The sequence below is a fragment of the Pungitius pungitius genome, chromosome 3 (genome assembly GCF_949316345.1).
Source record: "Pungitius pungitius chromosome 3, fPunPun2.1, whole genome shotgun sequence".
Taxonomy (NCBI): Eukaryota; Metazoa; Chordata; class Actinopteri; order Perciformes; family Gasterosteidae; genus Pungitius; species Pungitius pungitius.
In genome coordinates, this window is record NC_084902.1 from 23,306,248 (window position 1) to 23,325,623 (window position 19,376).

Here is a 19,376-nt window from a genome sequence, read left to right on the forward strand (position 1 = left end):
CGGTAACAGCCTGGGGCTCGTCCAGCCAAGCAGCAGAGCTGGATGGAATTATGCTTTATGCAGAGCAGCAGCTTCTGATTAATACATTAATGCAGGCTTAGTATTTTCACCGTAGGAAAACCACCATCCTCCTTCTCCCCCGTTTGTCCCTCTGCCCTCTTTTATTTGAAACGCAATACTTCCCCTCTCTCCATAGACAGTAATAGCCATCTGAAATGGACCCGGAGAGGCACAGTGGAGAAAGGGATGTCAGGGAACTGGTCGCTGCTCTTACAGCCTGCCTTTTGTTTGTCTCCCCCCCTCTCTAGGCAAGGAATATTGCAGTTTGCATTGAATTCAAGGACTCTGATGAAGATGAGGCCCAGGCGGTGAAGGTTCGTTTGCATACCGGGGAATGCTGAACACAGTTATCAGTTCAGCTCTTTATGAATCGTGTGACATGGAGTCAAGTCAGACATCAGTCAGATGTCTTTTGTTTTCATAAAGAGGATTTGCAACAGACTTAACTTTGGACCTTGGGCATGGTTTAGGCATTTGAATTGGACTGGTTGTTCTGAGTGTTTTTCTTGACTTAAGACGTCTTGATTTTGATTTCAGTCATGTTTGATGACTGAAATGTGTTTATCGTGTTATTCAATCTACCCTGCAGTGCATCTACGGCCATCCAGGAGCTCCTCTATTCACCAAGCAGGCATATGCAACCGTTCTGCACCACCAGCAGAACCCCGAGTTCTATGATGAGGTAGGTCTCTGCTTTCATTACTCATAACTAGTTTGATTAATGTAGAAACTCAAACATGCTTTATGGCAAATGCTCCAAATGTTGTGTATATTTTGAGGTACTTCTCACCTCCTCTCTCATTGTTAGAGCACGTTTCCGTTTGACATTGACATTCTTCAGTGGAAATGCTCTGCAGACGTTTTCCTGAACAAAGGTCTGTTCCTAACAGGGAATCAACCCCAGAAATCTGTGTTTTTTCTCACCTGCAGATAAAGATAGAGCTGCCTACTCAGCTGCATGAGAAGCACCACCTTCTCTTCACCTTCTATCATGTGAGCTGTGACAGCAACAGCAAGAAGAAAGACCTGGTGGAGTCTCCAGGTAGGCTGCAGCTTTCACTCACGTCTCCCCTGTTGATTTGAATACTGGCAGACTTTACGGATTGTGATGGTAATTTCTACAAGTCACCCCTGGTATAGTTGAGGTATTTCAAATGGGGATTTTCATGCTTCAGCCACTGCTTAAAAAATAGTATGTGGCTGTACCTGCTTTACATACAGTGGGTTCCGCATGGCTGCCTCTGCTGAGGGATGGCAGGGTCACCATGAATGAACAGCTGCTGCCGGTGGCCGCCAATCTGCCTGCCGGGTACCTCGGCTCCCAGGACGGTATCAACAAGGTGCGTTACTTACCTATGATTATTTATCAAAGAGTCATTTGTGGAGTTGTAATGCGCATAAGGTCACAATAACTTATTTTTCAGATTGGCTTTAATGTTGGGATTTATCACATTTCCATCCAGGTTCTGATGCAGCCTGCGGTTAACAGTAAAATATCTTATTATCTCTGATTGGATTGGCACCTTGCAGGGGTCCAACGGGCTTTCATATGAAATCTAATCAGCATTAAAACGTAATCCATTAAAACAACAATCAATGTCACCTCTTTAATCGAGACCCTTTGGTGTTGTTTCCAACTCGCATAGCTAATGGATTTAGTTCAAATTTAATTAATATGTCCGCAAAAGCCGCTTATTGTGCATATTGCTTTGTATTGATTTTGAATTGGATCAGCCTTTGTAAGAAGCACTTTCCTCAAACAGAGCTTTGAGAACATTGAGCTCATAAACTCTGCACTTTGGTAGAACACACACAAACCTTCCTCTTTTTTCACTACAAGTCAAGGTTTTTTGTTTGATAAAAGGCGTTTTCTGTGTATGTTATAGAATGCTGCAGCCATATGGAGAACCAGCTTGTCTTCTTATCTTATAAAAAGAAAAAAAAACGGTCCCTAAATTAGTCAGTTCTGGCATATTGTCTGTGCTTGAGCATAAATGGTCAAAGTGCAGTATACCCAGCAGTCACTTTTGCCCCCCCGTGTCATCGCAGCACTCTTCTGGCTCGGAGATCAAATGGGTCGACGGAGGAAAGCCCCTGTTCAAAGTCTCCACTCATCTCGTCTCCACAGTTTACACTCAGGTGTGTACACTGTCCGTTCCTCTCACCTGCACACAAATACAACATCTATGACACGACATGTTTTCTTTAGGATCAGCACTTGCACAACTTCTTCCACCACTGTCAAATCATGGAGACGTCAGGACAAGCTTCAGAGGGGGAGCTCGTTAAATACCTGAAGGTATTTCTATTTTAGCATTAAAGGAAATATGACACGCCCAAGTCATTATATATATATATATTTATATTTATATTTTATTTTGTTATTCCTCGCAGAGTCTCCATGCAATGGAGGGTCATGTGATGGTCAACTTCCTGCCCACCGTCCTCAACCAGCTGTTCTGCGTCCTGACTAGAGCCACCCACGAGGACGTGGCAGTCAACGTGACCAGGTAACATTACACACACACACGCACGTGTATGAAATGCAGGTTTCCAGCAGCAGAAATATCTACTTTTCACACGCTTCATGAAATAATAACAGCCCTTTCATCTTTCCCCTACTTCTATGTAATAGCATTATTCCTTTTCTCACCTATCGCGTGCACACTCCCTGTGTGTGTCCTCTACCTCAGATTTGTGTGTGACTGTAGTCTTTGAAGCTCGTAGGCGCTGTATAAAATAGGTCTTAGTGCCCCTGAATGAAAAAATGTAATTCCAACATTTGGCTCCTTCCTTCCAGCAAACCTCACTTCTTCCCGTGTATTCTTTTATTCATTATCATTATCTCTTCCTCTTCAGGGTGATGGTTCATGTAGTGGCACAGTGCCACGAAGAGGGGCTTGAACATTACTTAAGATCTTACATCAAGGTGCAGAATTCTACTCACCACATCTATGACAACTATACACAGACCATGTGTTTTTTGTGTGTGCTCCTGTGTTTCTGTAGAAAGGTAATTGATGAAATCTGATTCCATATTCCTTGCAGTTTGTGTTTAAGCCGGAGCCTTATTCCTCCACTGATGTGAAAACAGTTCACGAGGAGCTGGCTAAAGCCATGACCGCCATTCTCAAGCCGTCTACAGACTTCCTGACCAGCAACAAGCTGCTGAAGGTAATAACTCCTCGCTAACAGTTGAAATGCCTCATGTTTGTAGCGTGCTCCTGTTTAGATTGATTATTATTCCTTTACATATTGCTAGCCAGAGTCAAGTCTGTTTATTTTCTTAACATCAGTAGGATATTAACTGCAGGGGGGTGATAAACATCCATTGGTGAGAACATTGAAAGGTGCCATTTATTTGTCATAGTTAGGGGACATTAAGCTGCAGAACAAAGCAGAACGGAAACACAGCTTTCTTCACCAGTCGCTAATTTAGCATTCCAGCTTAAGCGGTGATTCTGATTTGGTTTAGGTTTTATTTTGCTCATCCTGTTTTTATGCTATTTATACATTCCTATGGTTTAAATGAATGCTTTACATAATTGCATCTTTAGTTCATGTTACTTAGCGAAAAGATGGATCTACGAAATGCATTACTTCCTTTCATCATCCCGTTAGACGGCCATTTTCAGTCATTACCGTGATTTATGTTAATCGAAAGAAGTCCCCTTTTGCTCCCTCCATAATTACTACAACGAGGCGAACGTCTCCTACCCGCAATGTCATCACGGCGAAACCATCACCATTTAAAAAAAACAGAGCTATTGCTGCCAATTGAAACATCCCTCCTTCCATAATCAGTTGTTAATATATGACAGGTCGGTGTAGCAGGGCCTTAAGAACTCTGCACCTACTGCTGATGATGCCCTTTAAGGATGCTGAAAACATAATTCTGATGTGGATTTCACCGCTCTAAGGTCTCTCCTTGTTTGTGTTGCAGTACTCGTGGTACTTCTTTGAAGCTCTGGTGAAATCGATGGCTCACTACCTCATTGAGAGCGGGAAGGTCAAGGTGGGTCTTCTTTTTGCCTTCCCTTAATTTGACTTCTTTCTTTCCCTCTGAGTCTCAACTCTCCCCACACCCCCCTTTCTTTTTCTTTTAATGCTTCCCTCGTCCAGCTCTCTAGGAACCAGCGTTTCTCGGTATCCTACTACCATGCAGCAGAGACTCTGGTGAATATGCTCATGCCGCACATCACCCAGAAATACAAGGACAACCTGGACGCGGCTCGTAATGCCAATCACAGCCTGGCCGTTTTCATCAAGGTTGGCACTCTGCACGCTTTTTTTGGTTTTTGGACCATTACAAAATTTTCGCTTAACGTTACTTTTCCAACCTTTTGTACTCAGCGCTGCTTCACCTTCATGGACAGAGGCTTCGTATTGAAGCAGATCAATAACTACATGAACTGCTTCATGCCCGGAGACCCCAAGGTTAAAACAACCTTCGACCGGCATCCATAGTGTTCTTATTCCAGTCATGAAACATGAAAATAAAAGTTAACTTCATGCCATACGAGCGGCCCTCAAACCTGTTTCTCTTGCCTTGCTTCCAGACTTTGTATGAATTTAAGTTTGAGTTCCTGCGGGTTGTTTGCAACCATGAGCACTACGTCCCCCTCAATCTGCCCATGCCCTTTGGAAAAGGTCGAATCCAAAGGTTCCAAGGTAAACAAGTGGAGTGCGCTGGAGTTGTTTCTCTGCATCTTTTCCTTTCTACGCAAATCTCACTTGTGCTGCCCGCCTCAGATCTCCAGCTGGACTATTCTCTGACCGACGACTTCTGTCAAAACCACTTCCTGGTGGGGCTGCTGCTGAGGGAGGTGGGCGGTGCCCTGCAGGAGTTCAGAGAGATCCGCCAGATCGCCATCCAGGTGCTCAAGGGTTTGATGATCAAGCACACATTGGATGACCGCTATGCCGCCAAAGTGAGTCCCACAGCTCTCGGCCACCTTTTGCTGTTGACTGAGCACCCGAAGGTTACCTTGGGGTTACACTTCATTGACTATGTGACTCATGAGCACCTACTGTGTCATTGCAGAGCCAACAGGCCAGACTCGCCACCCTCTACCTCCCTCTGTTTGGTCTGCTCCAGGAGAATGTTTACAGACTGGACGTGAAGGAGTCCGCCCCCCTCGGCAACCACAATGTAAGCCTGACTCCTAGTGGTGGGAAAGGGACTTGCAGCTTGCACCCGTTGCCACATGATGGTTCAGCTGAAATCATGCTTTTACCATCATTTTGTCCCTCTCTGGACCCAGAATGCCAGGGAGGACTCTTTGTTTCCCAACTCCATTGTGACGCCTCAGAAACCTGGGAGCTGCGTAGAAAATGCTCTCCACAAAGATGTGTTTGGCGTCATCTCTGGAACAGGTAAATGCTCGCTCCGCTGTTAAGCAGTTGGATTTTTTTTTGTAAGTCTCCGTAATGAGCAAATATTCCTACCTTTGCAATACCATCGGAAAGGGAGACCAAATGACAACATAGTGATACAAAAAGATCAAAAGGGGTAGAGAAACCTCTGCAAAGTGATGCAAATTGATCAGAAAGAGTCAAAAGCAAGTACAGAGATGCACCAGAAAGACCAAAACCACTTCAAACTCATGACTGGTGAAATTTGAAAGCTGCAACTTGTCTCGCCCTTTTTTCTATGTAGAAGAAAAAAATGGAAAACGAAATATAATACAGTGTGTGTGTATATATATATGTATTTTTTACCATTTATATCATGGCAGCGAACGTATGCGCTCCTCTGCATGCCGACTCGTACACGTTGGATTTAATCCCATCTTCCGACGCGCCTCCGGCGTATCCGTACCCTGTCTCTGCAGCCTCCCCCCACAGCTCCACCCCCAACGTCAGCTCGGTGCAGCACGCGGACTCCAGAGGCTCCCTGATCTCCACCGACTCTGGAAGCAGCCTGCAGGACAAGAGCAGTGACAAGACCAACTCCCTGGAGAAGGTTGGTACCTGAGGCCGGCCGGCCGCTCCGTGTGACACATTCCCTCCGTGGACGAAAGCGCTGAAAGCGTCAAGCGAGCAAGACACGAGGGTTGAGGTTTGCAAAGCCCTCCCGTCATTTTGATCAAACCCCCCCCCCTCTCGGACAACCACGCCCTTCTTCTTCCCTATCTCCCTTTGCCCCCCCCCCCCACCCCAACCCCAGAGCTCCCACACCCCTGCCCTTTGCTCTCTACCTCCCCAACCCCACCCACGGGAGGGATTCCCCAGGAGGCACACCATCAACGTGCCCCCCCTCCCCCTGGGCCGCGGGGGCCGAGTCCCGCTGCTGACCCGCGCGGCCAAGCGGGTCACCATGGACTTCTCCCTCCTCTCCGTGGCCTCGGCCGGCCCGACCCAGGAGGGTCACGAGGAAAACACACATATCCAAGTATTCCGTTTGACCTTCTGTGACCCCCGCCCCGCCCTGTCCCACTGGAGACTTTTGGTTACAATTGTACAGGTTTCTGATGATAAACCAGCTGTGATGTTTTTGGTTGGACCAACTCCAATTTTAGAGTGCAAATAATGCAGATATCTGTACAATGCGACCCTTCTCCTCTGGGTGTCCCATGTCGGCGAGGGAAGCGTGCTTTTTCACCCATGCGGATGCTGAGCTGACTCTTTTTAAAAACTATTTCCTCGGATGCTGTAATGTAGCTGTGAGTTTCTTGTCCTTTATACCGCTGTTATCATCAAAGCACAGAGCTGCTGCAGAAGATGTGCTTTCTTCTTTTTCCTCTCATGTAGCCCGCCCCCCTCCAGGGCCAAAAACACTTGACGTTCCTCCTCTCTGAAGTGTGGGTTGCTTGAGTGATGTTCGTTATCTCTTTTGTAGTTTTTAAAAATCATTTCTGCAACTCTGCGCCCAATCACTGAAACTTTTTCTTTCTTTTCTACCCCCCCCCCTCTTCCCCGCTCTTCCTCCCCCCGGCTTCAGTACCAGGGTGCGTCGTCTATGGGCAGCGCCGGGTTGCGCTGCGACAAACTGGACCGGGACGAGGTCAAAAACATGCTGATGTGCCTTCTGCACGTCCTCAAGAGCATGTCGGAGGGTAGGCCGCCCCCCCGTCCCCCGTCCCCACCACCGGCTCACTGTACTCTATTGTGACGTAGATGTTGCACGCTGACCATCTCTGTCTTTTTCTCACCTCAGAGGCCCTCTTCGCGTACTGGAACAAAGCAGCTCCCTTGGAACTGATGGACTTCTTCACGCTGATAGAGTAGGTTGGACCGGGCCGCTCTCTGTGATGCTTCCCTTTGATTGGACTTTTTTTTTAATTCCCTTTCTCTGTTCTGTCCCACAGAGTCTGCCTTCATCAGTTCAGATACATGGGGAAGAGATTCATCGTCAGGTAAAGTCTTCATGAACACAAAGGATGTCCCGGGTCTCTTTTTATCCTGACTTTATGAATTTACTCTTGAACTTATGCTGTTTGTGTTCATCGTCTATGCAATGATATGACTCACGCTCATACACGTACTTACAATCAGACCTTTTAACCCCTTTTTACCTTTGGTTCGACCCCTCTTCTGTTACACTGCTGGCGAAGTTGTTTTGTGGTTAATGTCGCGGCCCCGGGCCCCTCCTGCCTGGGTAAGACTCTGCTTTCTTTTTGTCTCACTCATTTAAATGCATGACGCATGATCTATCGGCTGTGTCATTTAATGCTGAGATGATCCCTCGTTAAAAAGCATCATCACATCACATCCCTTTGTGCCTCTTTAACCCATGTGGCAACTTTGCTGTGCTGTGTCCCTAACTGGCATTTCTCCCCCGCCAACAGGAGCCAGGAGGGGGCGGGGCTTGTAGCCCCGGACAGAAAGTCTCTGACCCTGCCTGTGTCTCGCAACAGGACGGGCATCCTGCACGCCCGCCTCCAGCAGCTGGGAACTCTGGAGAACGCGCACACCTTCAACAACAGTAAGCTTTCAAATACTGCCCTTTCCCAGATGTCCTTTTAGAAGTATTGGAAAATAGGCAAATTTTATAACATGTTGTAAAAAAAAAAATGTAAGTGTTTTTGTTTTGACTCGGTTTGGTTAAAACAGTTCAGACATGAATAAGTTTTCTTAGCTCATCTTTTTCATTTGTGAAAACGGCTGATAACGTTTTTGTTGTCTTAATCGGCCTCAAGACACTGAAGTGCACCTTTAGCCTATGTGCAGTAAATCAAAACCGATCCTGTAGACAACAACAACAAAATGTTGACCTCCCAAAAGATGGAGTCGTCTGTCAAACTAGTAGCTGAAATGATCCTGTATACTTTTACTTATTTTTTGCAGTTTCACTTCACAAGAATTTGGAGTTTCAAAATATTATATGTTTTTACCTGTCCTTTACTAACACTGGCCTCTCTAGTAGTTATCCCGCAACCATCTAGATGATTTGAAGAACACCAAACTTAACCTACATACATCAGTTGTGCTTTTAAGACAGTGATTATATTTAACTTCTTGTTAATCATATAATCAAAGTCCTCTGATATCAACAGCCAGTCAGAGTTGCACCAACATGGAAATCTTATCTCCTTCCATATAGGAGCAGGTATATACGAACATAGCAACTATTTATTCAGTCCTTGGTGCTGATTAGCAAACCCAATAGAGCGGATGAGGGGCCCGGCTATTTCTCGCAGTGATAAAGCCATCTTTCCCAACGCTGACTGTGAGTTCGGGCTTTCCTCCCCCCGCAGTGTACTCCCACACGGAGGCAGACGTGAGCAGCCAGTGTCTGCTGGAGGCCAACGTGTCCACGGAGGTCTGTCTGACCGTGCTGGACACGCTCAGCATCTTCATCATGGGATTCAAGGTGCGTAGCCGGTTTCCCGCCCTGAGCACGGGACCTTTGGTTCCAGTTGGGTCCTCACGCTCCGCTGTGTCTCCCAGACGCAGCTGAACTCGGATCTTGGCCACAACCCGCTGATGAAGAAGGTGTTCCAGGTGCACCTGTGCTTCCTGCAGATCCCTCAGTCCGAGGCCGCCCTCAAGCAGGTCTTCGCCTCGCTCAGGACCTTCATCTACAAGGTGATGGTAGTTCATGGCAAGGCTCAGGAAAGGAGAACACCGTGTCATGAATAACCTCTTGCGTTGACTTCCTGTCCTCCAGTTCCCCTGCACCTTCTTCGACGGCCGGGCCGACATGTGCGCCTCCCTGTGCTACGAGATCCTCAAGTGCTGCAATTCCAAGCTGAGCTCCATCCGCAGCGACGCCGCCCATCTCCTCTACTTCCTCATGAAAAGCAACTTTGACTACACCGGACGCAAGTCCTTCGTCCGGACACACCTGCAGGTACGCGGGCGCTTGAGTGCGAGGAGCGGCCCGGCAGGTGGGGCGTCAGTCTGACTTTTGGATTTGATTCCAACCAGGTGGTCATCGCCGTCAGCCAGCTGATCGCCGATGTCATCGGCATCGGTGGGACCCGTTTCCAGCAGTCGCTCTCCATCATTAACAATTGTGCGAACAGCGACAAGAGCATCAAGGTGAGTTGAGGCGCAGGGACGTGAGGGGGGAAATGTCTCACAGTGCGATGAGACAAACTTGATTGAGCCATGGACGTACCGTGTTTGAAGTGGTGTCAGCTCAATATACAATTGGATTGGGATCCACTTTCAACGTGTGATGGTTTTTTGCTATGTTTATGACTAGAGAACAAATTGATCAAATAAATAGATACATTTAAACTGTTGTGGCAAATGTAAATCTGACAGAATTTTTTTTCCCCACCAGTTTCCCAATTTAAGATTACATTAATCCAGTAGATTTATTTATTCAGAGAACTAATGTTATTGCACCATTGCAGCACACGGCCTTCCCGTCAGACGTGAAGGACCTGACAAAGCGCATCAGGACGGTGCTGATGGCCACGGAACAGATGAAGGAGCACGAGAACGACCCGGAGATGCTGGTGGACCTCCAGTACAGTTTGGCCAAGTCCTACACCAGCACGCCCGAGCTCCGCAAGACCTGGCTGGACAGCATGGCCCGCATCCACAACAAGAACGGAGACCTCTCAGAGGTACCTTCTTCTTCTACTAATTAGACTTGTAGGATGCAAATGCTTTCCCGCTTTACTGTAGCGGGCCAGTTTTGTGCTAAGCCGAGACTCTGTTTGTGCACTCCACCCTGCAGGCAGCCATGTGCTACGTGCACGTCGCCGCCCTGGTGGCTGAGTACCTGTGGAGGAAAGGTGAGTCGAACATACTCATGAGACTTTACAAGACTTTACAGACGCCATATACTGCGTCGCTGCCAAAGGTTAACGCTGTAGAAAGAGAATTATTTCAGAAAGTAAATGATAAGCAAACTCAACCAAATCAATTAGATTCACTTGTTGTACATTGGGTGAAATTGTGCACAGCCATAAAAATCTTAGACATATCAATGCTAAACTAACCAATTCTACCTGCAGTGCCGCCGAGACCTGTTATAGTCCTGTTGAAATTGAAAAAGTGTCTGATAGTACGTCAGAGTTGTTCTATTGAAATATGCTGATCCTTGACGCTTATGATACTCATAAACTGTCACTCATGTTTCATTGCCATTATCTGCTTATCACTTCAATATTTATTGACAAATGTCACCAGCTACAGTAAGCCTAATCAGATCATGTGCGTGTTCTTACTTTAATCTTTAAAGACAAGATAAGTGAAGCTGGAACATTAGTTACCTAGGTAGCAAATAAATGTACACCAATATACTAGAATGTCAGTTGAATAGAAGTGACATTAAGTCTACCGCTAATTATTAAGCATATTGTATAAGCTAAAACACTTACATACATATGAGAAACACACATGCATACATATAACATACTTCTGGGTAATATACACACTCATAGGAAATGATTACATGCAAGTGAAACATTCACTGTACATGTGAAACACTCATGCATGCACATATAACAATGTGCATGAGTTATGCATTCATATCTATATATAACAGTTTAGATACATATGCAAGTGTTTCACATATATTTGTATAAATGTTCCAAATATGTATGTATACGTTTTTCAGTTATATGTAGGTATGCTCATACATGACCATGTGAAAGCGTTTCACATGTATTCATTTAATACAAATTTGGCTCCTATAACAATGTATAGTGTTTCAGACGAGTATGTATAATGGTTTATATAGTGTGCATAGTTACAGAGTATGTATGTATGTATGGGTGAGGGTCTCAGTAGTGTGTGTGTGAAAGCAATAGTGAACGTAAGAGTGTTTCATTTGTACGTTTAAGAGTGTCTGAATAGTTAAGTCCTAATCGGCCCCTCATAATTCATACTTTTTTACATGTATGTGTTTGCTTTGTTGACTTACAAAAATAAAAAGCGTTGCCTCTTGTCGTTAGGAATGTTCAGGCAGGGCTGCTCGTCCTTCCGCGTCACCACCCCCAACATCGACGAGGAGGCGGCCATGATGGAGGACGTCGGGATGCAGGATGTCCACTTCAACGAGGTACCGGGAAGTCTTCTGCATGCCATAACCAAGCTTTTATTAGTTTTATTTTTTTTTACTTGTGTGTTGGCATCACCTGTGAGAAAAATGACTAATGCCAAGAAGTGCTCCTATCTCTAGAGTATCTATAGCTCTGCTGAGTCACCAGAGCTAATTGGCGGTGTGGACTTTAAGCGAGGGCGTGGAACACATGCTGTTTACCACCTTTTAGAAAACAAGTCAGCTGGCAGACGGAAATCCTCCCAAAGGGCACAGGGTCAGCGTTCCTAGAGGTGATCGGGGGAGCCTTGCTCAAGAGCAGTGGCCCCACCTAGGGTTTGCCACCTTCAATACCGAAAAATAAGGGACGCCTGGGTGGGTTTGTTTGCATGGGATGCTGCGTTGAAGACAACTCTGAAATACGGGACAAACCCCGTAGCGTTTTGAAACGCTTCTTGCGCTATTTTATTCTCAAATACGGGACGATTCTGTATTTTACGGGACAGGTGCCAGCCCTAGCCCCACCATGTGACAGAAATGTTGTTTATTATATTACAATTTTTACAAATAGTCCATATTTGTGTTTTTGAAACCTGCACGTCCTTTCCGCTTGTCGGCATGTCTCAGCTGGGCTCGGGCCGTGTCCCAAAGCGGCGGGTCTAAGAAGCAGTTAGCCAATCACCGATTAAGTTAATGAGTCCCATTATAATTTTAGCATCCTTTATGCTTTAATATATTTATTATATTATATTTATATTCATTCATTATTTATTTACAATATTTATTTAGTTACGATATGGTAGTTATATCATATTCTGAATATACTGTATATATATAGTTATATATACTCATTGATATACTGAATTGTTTGAATAAGATGTCCTTATTATGTTAAACTGTTGAAATAAATGTTAAATATTTAATTGCAAAGTAATAATGCAAGTTTGACACTGTTTTTTGGCATCAAATCATACTGGGATGTTTACGGAAACTGATTTGCTGGCCCTACCAAAACAAAAACATCCACCACTGCTCAAGGGGCACTCGGGCAAGGAGCAGCGGCCTGTTGACATGGTGGCCCCCGAGAACCAGATAAGCCGGCGGAATTGAAATCGTTGGCTCAAGAATGTTCAACAGATCTGTAGGCAATTCAAATCAAACACTTTTTGCTCTCCATTTGCTCTGAAATCCTTTTTTTTATGAGCTGGACTCATCCCCCAATAAAAAGGAAGGAGATGATGGGTCCTGCCGGTCTTTTACAGGAACACAGCGTTCAGCCTGGAGTCGCCCAGATGAAACATTAACTCAGCAAAATTTCCCTCGAGCAATTAGACAATCTGAGCCGAGACTACAGGAAGTTGAATGACGTTCATGTGTGTTTATCTGTGTGTAGGAGGTGCTGATGGAGCTGTTGGAGGAGTGCGCTGACGGGCTCTGGAAGGCGGAACGGTATGAGCTCATCGCTGACATCTACAGGCTCATCATCCCTATCTACGAGCAGCGCAGAGACTTTGAGGTACCGTAATAAAAAACATGGAACCAATCTTTCAATCTTTTTTATGTTTTCAGTGCTTTCTGAACGAATACATCTGTTTAACTTATAATATACTAATAATTTGTTTTTGGTAGTTGCTATTAGTTACGTAAGGGTTCAAAGTGGGAAGATGTCAATTATAAAAGAAGAACCACATAATCTTCATTTCACAAATGTAGCCTTGCTCGCTTTATCAGAGAGAATTGTGCTGCCTGTGAAGTATGGTGGCAGATGTTGGACGGATATGGTGAATAAGTGATCTCTTAACCCGAGAACGTTGCGTATGAATGCGTATTAGATGAAAATGACACTAAGCTAAAGAATATTGCTTGAAAGCGGCAATAACATGTGTTTTTATAACGACAATGGTTTAAACAGGAAACAGGGTGAAAGCTGTGAAACATCAAAGAACTGCCCGCTAAATATAGCTTGATTATGATATAACAAAGTAGCAACCCCCACTAACCCGAGTGGTTAAAACCAATCATATTATACATGCATTTTGATATGAACTGTTGTAATTACAGAAACTGACTCACCTGTACGACACCCTCCACCGAGCCTACACTAAAGTGATGGAGGTGATGCACAGCGGCAAAAGACTGCTGGGAACATACTTCAGAGTGGCCTTCTTTGGACAGGTAAAGGGCGGAGTTTCCAAAAAACATGATTCACTACAGGGATGGCTATCATAAATGTACGCAGATTCAGTGTGGGAACTCTTCCTTCCACACTGAAACACACACACAAACCTCTCAATCATTTTATTAGAGATTTAATAGAGATTTCTCTTCTTCTCTCCTCCCCCCTCCAAGGCTGCGGTAAGTGTGTAAAAGGTTCAGCTGTGTGTCGGCCTGGCGTGCTCCTCCATGCCATTTTGCATCACTCTATTGTTTGAGAGCTGATGTTTCGTGAATGAAATTATCTGAAAAGATACAGAATACAGTAGGCTGTATGTAAGTGTTTGTGTTTTTGTATAAGTGGGAAAAAAAAGCTAAAGATTGCACCACCCTCCCTGGTGTGATTATGCAGGCCTACTCCACCCACACACATCTGTGTGCTTTTCCATGGATGGTAATTGGTGAATGGACTGCATTTTATCATTCACCCATTCACAGCCATTCATTCAGTGACGACTGGAGGAGACCAGCTGAAGTTTGCATGTCTGTTGTTCTCCTCCTCTTATTAAGTTAGCATGTGGTGCTGGATATGTTTTTTTTGTTTGTTTTTACAGAATTGTGGTGGTTTATTTTCTAATTTGGCTCAATATTGTCTTCTCTGTTTTCATAGCTAATAAACAGGGGAAAGTAAGTTAATAATAATTGTTATTTTTTACTAGTTATTGTAAAATACATTTCGGACAGAAGTGTGCCAATACCCAATGTCTGTCAAATCATTTACGTTTTTTTAATGACTTGGTACATATATTGGGTGTCCTAGAGATTTGTAAATTAAAAGATCACCTGAAAGAAAATAGAGATCCTTTAGTCGTATTTGGAGTGGTGCACTGGGCTGAAAATGAGTAATACAAAAACAAACAAAATCCACCTGCCAACCAAAGAGCAGTTTGAAAAATTAAGATCATATTTAGAAAGTAAATCACTTGAAATTGCTAAACGACATTTTTCAAGGCTTGACTTGACAAACTACAAGTGACCTCCTTCTACTCCTCCACAGGGCTTCTTTGAGGATGAAGATGGAAAGGAATACATCTACAAGGAGCCGAAGTTCACGCCGCTGTCCGAGATCTCCCAGAGGCTGCTGAAGCTCTACTCCGACAAGTTTGGTCAGGAGAACGTCAAGATCATCCAGGACTCCAGCAAGGTGGGCTCACGTTTCTAGCTTCGGTTCATGGGACCGCGACGGCTGTGGGACGGACCCCACTAAATCTTCCCTCTCATCAAAAGGTATTGGTGTTTTAGGCTATCTCTGTTTGAGCGCAAGCAAACCCTTTGCGAACCCCCAGGTAAACCCGAAGGACCTGGACTCCAAGTACGCCTACATCCAGGTGACCCACGTCACGCCTCACCTGGACGACAAGGAGCTGGACGACAGGAAGACGGACTTCGAGAAGAGTCACAACATCCGGCGCTTCGTGTTCGAGACGCCGTTCACCGTGTCGGGCAAGAAGCAGGGAGGGGTGGAGGAGCAGTGCAAGCGGCGGACCGTCCTCACCAGTAGGTCCAAAAATGTGGATTCAGTGCGTCATAAATATCACGGTGGTAATCGTCAGGGGGCAAAGAGCGCCATTCCTGGTTGCCATGTGTCATTGTTCTCAGGTGCCAGGTCCCAAAGTTCACTTTTTTTCTCGCTGTCCTTGTTAATTATCACGCTGACCGACTGAGTTGTGACCGGGGCAGCGCCGGTTATGACTGTTGCCACAGAGACACGAATAGACGCAACACCAGTAGCCGGAGAGTTATTCTCTGTCCCCCCCCCCTCTGCCCAATTTCCCCCTCCCATCCAGCCACCCACTGTTTCCCTTACGTGAAGAAGCGCATAGCGGTCATGTACCAACACCAGACGGACCTGAGCCCCATCGAGGTGGCCATCGACGAGATGAGCGCCAAGGTGGGCGAGCTGCGTCTGCTGTGCTCCGCCTCCGAGGTGGACATGATCCGCCTGCAGCTCAAACTGCAGGGCAGCATCAGTGTTCAGGTACGAAGCGACGAGCTGCTGCAACAGCGAATCAGTTGTTGTCTCATTGTCCTTTAGGGGTCTTTGACCTGCGTTGTTCTCTTGGGGGCGGGGTTTCCAGGTCAATGCCGGTCCACTTGCTTACGCCAGAGCCTTCCTCGACGACAGTAGTGCCAAGAAATATCCCGACAACAAGGTCAAGCAGCTCAAAGAGGTGTTCAGGTACTAACTGATGACTAGAACATTGTTTATAGCAACTGGAACTCACACTTGATTCAATTCAACCAAAGATGTAAAATAGCACTAGAAACAAACCGTACACTGAATTGCAAAGTATGAACTCCATTGCACTACCAGGTGTTTGGGTAAATTGCTTTGCACTTTCCATCCACCACTGTTATGTGAATATTTTGGCAATCGGTGCATCCAGATTAGGTTCGTTGGATGAACCCGTCGGATGCCATTAAACCTTTGTAGAAGAAGAGGACATTTCTCTTACTTGTATCAGGTCATTTAAAGGCCGGTTGCAGCCTTCTCATCCGCCACCATCTTTGGGCTCCAGTTCACTTTCTGTTCTGCGCTTGTTGCTTCTCGTGAGATTTTTTTCCGTCCCTCCTCAGGCAGTTTGTGGACGCCTGCGGTCAGGCGCTGGCAGTGAACGAGCGGCTGATCAAAGAGGACCAGCAGGAGTATCATGACGAGATGAAGGCCAACTACAGGGACCTGACCAGGGAGCTGTCACACATCATGCATGAACAGGTAGAGGCGGAGCATCCATAAGACCACGCATCAGTCACTGCGTTTTGACTTTTGCTTTCTGGTTGCAAAGTATAAGCTACAGTTTCCTGGTTTCTGATACACATTTATTTATGGGGGTGCATGAATGGCTGTGAATGGGTGAATGATGACATGTAATGTACAGTCCATTTACCATGAATTCGTTCATTTTTCATGTTTATTTTACTTACATTATTATTATTGGTATGCCTGTATTAACTTCATTTAAGGTGATGATCTTATATTGTATAACCGTCTTTGAATGTTAAGAAGTTGATTAAAAAATGGAGCAGAAAACATTTTGGAGCTATGAATGAAAACGTGAAGAAATGTTTGACACTTAATTCAAATATGTGCGCCCACTCCTTGGGATTAAGAAGTCCACATCATGACACGTGTGTAATTAGTTAATTAGTAATCTACAGCTGCATATTCCTTACTGTCTTCTACTTATCTACTAACCGTGTCTTCTATCTCCTTGTGTCTTTGTGCTGGCTCGAGCAGATCGGATGGTAATGCTGCTTTGGTTATTGTTGTAACACAGATGGGATAGTTAGGGATTGTATGAAAATGAGTAGGATGGGAGCATGGCTTATTTTTTCCATGCCAGCGTGTTAATATTATTAAAATTAGAATTAGTGATATACACAAACACTACTGTTAGTGGAAGAGTGAAGATAACGTAAAACATACTTTTTCGAAGAGGTGGACTTGCCATCTTTTTGATGGAACTATTTGATATTTCTGAAAATGTAATGTAAACCCAGAACAAGTCCCTAAATTTCAAATAAACACGCATGTGTGTGTTTCAGCTTTTAACAAAATTACTTGAATCCCTTTCCTGATTTTTCCAAATTATTTTTAATCCCAGATAAACCCAGTGGATGACGGGACAAGGAACGCTCTGTCCGACTCCATGGGCATCTTCAACGCCATCAGTGGCACGCCAACCAGTGCCAGCCCACACGGTTCGACCACCATACTCTGATCGCGATGTTTTCACTCCAATGATGGATGTTGAACTACAGTCCAGAGGAAGGACGATCTCTACAACTTGAACGCCATCATCAGTTGGCTGTTGTTTCCTCCCGCTAAATGCCATGAGCTGGAAAATGTGATGTTCCCTCCCTTTTATCCGTTGGCTCATTGCTCTTGTTTCCTATGGAGACTCCAGTCAATGCTGTTGACTTGTCAACAACTAGTTCTATCGACTTATTGTCAGTTTTGGGTCATTTTGTATTGTTTGTTTGATCCTACACAAGACGGGTGAAACACTGCAAGCGTGTTTCCAATACTGTGACTGACAACATAATACTATTTTAAAAGCTCCACCAAAGGAGTGTTAGAACAAACATGAGGGACTTCAGTATTTGCATTTTACCCAAGTATAGCTTTTTCTGTTCTTTTTTTTTACCGTAGGGCTCCCATTCATGTACAATTGTTTGTAAGATTGAGCGTTTTGAGAGTTTTTAATGGAGAGCTACTGCTGTAACCGTACACACATTCTACAGCGGTTACACAATATTTTTACATTTCCCCTTTTCTATTCTTTTCAGTTGCGCCCCCGTTACAGCAGAGTTTATCTTTTATCTTACATTGGACATTTGACAAGAATCATTCGCTCTATTTTAGGCCAATGGACGTGTATAGAAATTGTCTAAAGCCAAGTGAACCACAATGATTAAACCTTTTTTTCTTCTTTAAAGACAAACGTGTGCAATATTTTGTATTGTTGGCAAGGTTACTTGCTGCATATTAAACCATTCTTGCCAAAGACATTAGAAAAAATGACAGTTTGTAATCTCCCTCCTTTGTTTCTGTGTCGGTTATGTTGATGCCTTTTATTATCTGTGAGGTAAGGTTTTAAAAAACTGCTCATGTATTTAAGTTTAAGTCTTTAAATATATAAAAAAACTTCAATAATACCTTCTTCAATGCCTCGCTTTTGTCCTTTTATCATAAAGCTACCAAAATATCATCCCCCTAATTGTTGGAATGTATTGATGCATTCCAAGTATTGTTCTTCAAAATGCTTGTTGATATCTATATTATACTTTTTTTATAAAGACTAATTATGTTTCATTAGTTTTTGGTTCCGTTTCTGAGTTTTACATTAGTGTGTATTGCGTTTCTTTTCAGTAAAAAAAAAATGGCACTTTTGCCCTCACAGTGCACAATATTCACTTTTCAGGCTTTATTTTTGGATTAAAACGATGCCGTGCTTGTGCTGGTCGGACTCGTATGGAATCCCACAGTTATTTACTTTTTGCGTGAGGAGCCAGAGGATGAGACAAAGTGTCTCAAGCCCCATCGGCTCCAATACAAATCTGCCGACATATTAAAAAAATAAATAACAAGGTACATGTTTTGTAAACTGCTAGTTGAGAAGTTTTAAAACACATAGAGACATGAAAACTACACTCATGCGTTCGGTAAAGTCTTGTATCTCCCAAAATCACATTCTTTTTTGGATCACCCGGATAGTTTTGCTCCAGGGGACATTTGTTTGAGGTGTGGATTCTGAGTAAATCACTGTCTGTCTCTGCCCCTGTGAGCTCGTTAGTGACCGCAGCTGCTCCGTTGTCACGGTTTCTCGCTCACACGTGGGATCTGTCTGTGACTCACAGCTGATCCGTATTAGCTGATTAGTGGGCAAGACACTTAACCCCAGCATTGCTCCTCTAGCTGTGACTACAGTGTGTGAATGTTAGTTACTGATGGGCAGTTGCCACTGTGGTAGGTCCTGTCATTAGTGTGTGAATGGGTGAATGATGTCATAGTGTTAAAGCGCTTTGAGTGGTCAGAAGACTAGAGAAGCGCCGTACACATCCATTTTACCAAGTCCATTTAGTTTGAATTACCAACATTCTGTCTCCCAAACCCCCGCCCCCTCCCTCAACCACTTCCATTATTTCAAAATAAAAG

General features: G+C 44.5%; 1 protein-coding gene across 7 annotated transcripts in view; it reads left to right on the forward strand.

Moving 5' to 3' along the window:
• Positions 1–18,381, forward strand: part of dock9b (dedicator of cytokinesis 9b) — a 44,707-nt gene extending 26,326 nt beyond the window's left edge. For 3 of the 7 annotated variants that reach the window (XM_037472966.2, XM_062561348.1, XM_037472956.2), the window contains exons 17-52: positions 309–374; positions 650–742; positions 991–1,102; positions 1,282–1,400; positions 2,110–2,199; positions 2,270–2,359; positions 2,455–2,570; positions 2,920–2,989; positions 3,109–3,234; positions 4,004–4,075; positions 4,183–4,329; positions 4,414–4,497; positions 4,620–4,731; positions 4,813–4,991; positions 5,105–5,212; positions 5,325–5,436; positions 5,895–6,025; positions 7,004–7,118; positions 7,220–7,286; positions 7,371–7,418; positions 7,851–7,987; positions 8,760–8,875; positions 8,953–9,090; positions 9,173–9,355; positions 9,433–9,546; positions 9,867–10,082; positions 10,196–10,253; positions 11,418–11,524; positions 12,897–13,019; positions 13,565–13,678; positions 14,715–14,861; positions 15,004–15,214; positions 15,505–15,695; positions 15,796–15,896; positions 16,295–16,433; positions 17,323–18,381. In XM_037472966.2, the coding sequence (XP_037328863.2) occupies positions 309–374; positions 650–742; positions 991–1,102; positions 1,282–1,400; positions 2,110–2,199; positions 2,270–2,359; positions 2,455–2,570; positions 2,920–2,989; positions 3,109–3,234; positions 4,004–4,075; positions 4,183–4,329; positions 4,414–4,497; positions 4,620–4,731; positions 4,813–4,991; positions 5,105–5,212; positions 5,325–5,436; positions 5,895–6,025; positions 7,004–7,118; positions 7,220–7,286; positions 7,371–7,418; positions 7,851–7,987; positions 8,760–8,875; positions 8,953–9,090; positions 9,173–9,355; positions 9,433–9,546; positions 9,867–10,082; positions 10,196–10,253; positions 11,418–11,524; positions 12,897–13,019; positions 13,565–13,678; positions 14,715–14,861; positions 15,004–15,214; positions 15,505–15,695; positions 15,796–15,896; positions 16,295–16,433; positions 17,323–17,439 (4,269 nt within the window). In that variant the 3' untranslated portion in view covers positions 17,440–18,381. Of the gene's footprint in view, positions 1–308; positions 375–649; positions 743–990; positions 1,103–1,281; positions 1,401–2,109; positions 2,200–2,269; positions 2,360–2,454; positions 2,571–2,919; positions 2,990–3,108; positions 3,235–4,003; positions 4,076–4,182; positions 4,330–4,413; positions 4,498–4,619; positions 4,992–5,104; positions 5,213–5,324; positions 5,437–5,894; positions 6,026–7,003; positions 7,119–7,219; positions 7,287–7,370; positions 7,419–7,850; positions 7,988–8,759; positions 8,876–8,952; positions 9,091–9,172; positions 9,356–9,432; positions 9,547–9,866; positions 10,083–10,195; positions 10,254–11,417; positions 11,525–12,896; positions 13,020–13,564; positions 13,679–14,714; positions 14,862–15,003; positions 15,215–15,504; positions 15,696–15,795; positions 15,897–16,294; positions 16,434–17,322 lie in introns of all 7 variants that reach the window. The other 4 variants (XM_062561346.1, XM_037472898.2, XM_062561345.1 and 1 more) reach the window with 2 other exon arrangements.
• Positions 18,382–19,376: the final 995 nt, after the last annotated feature.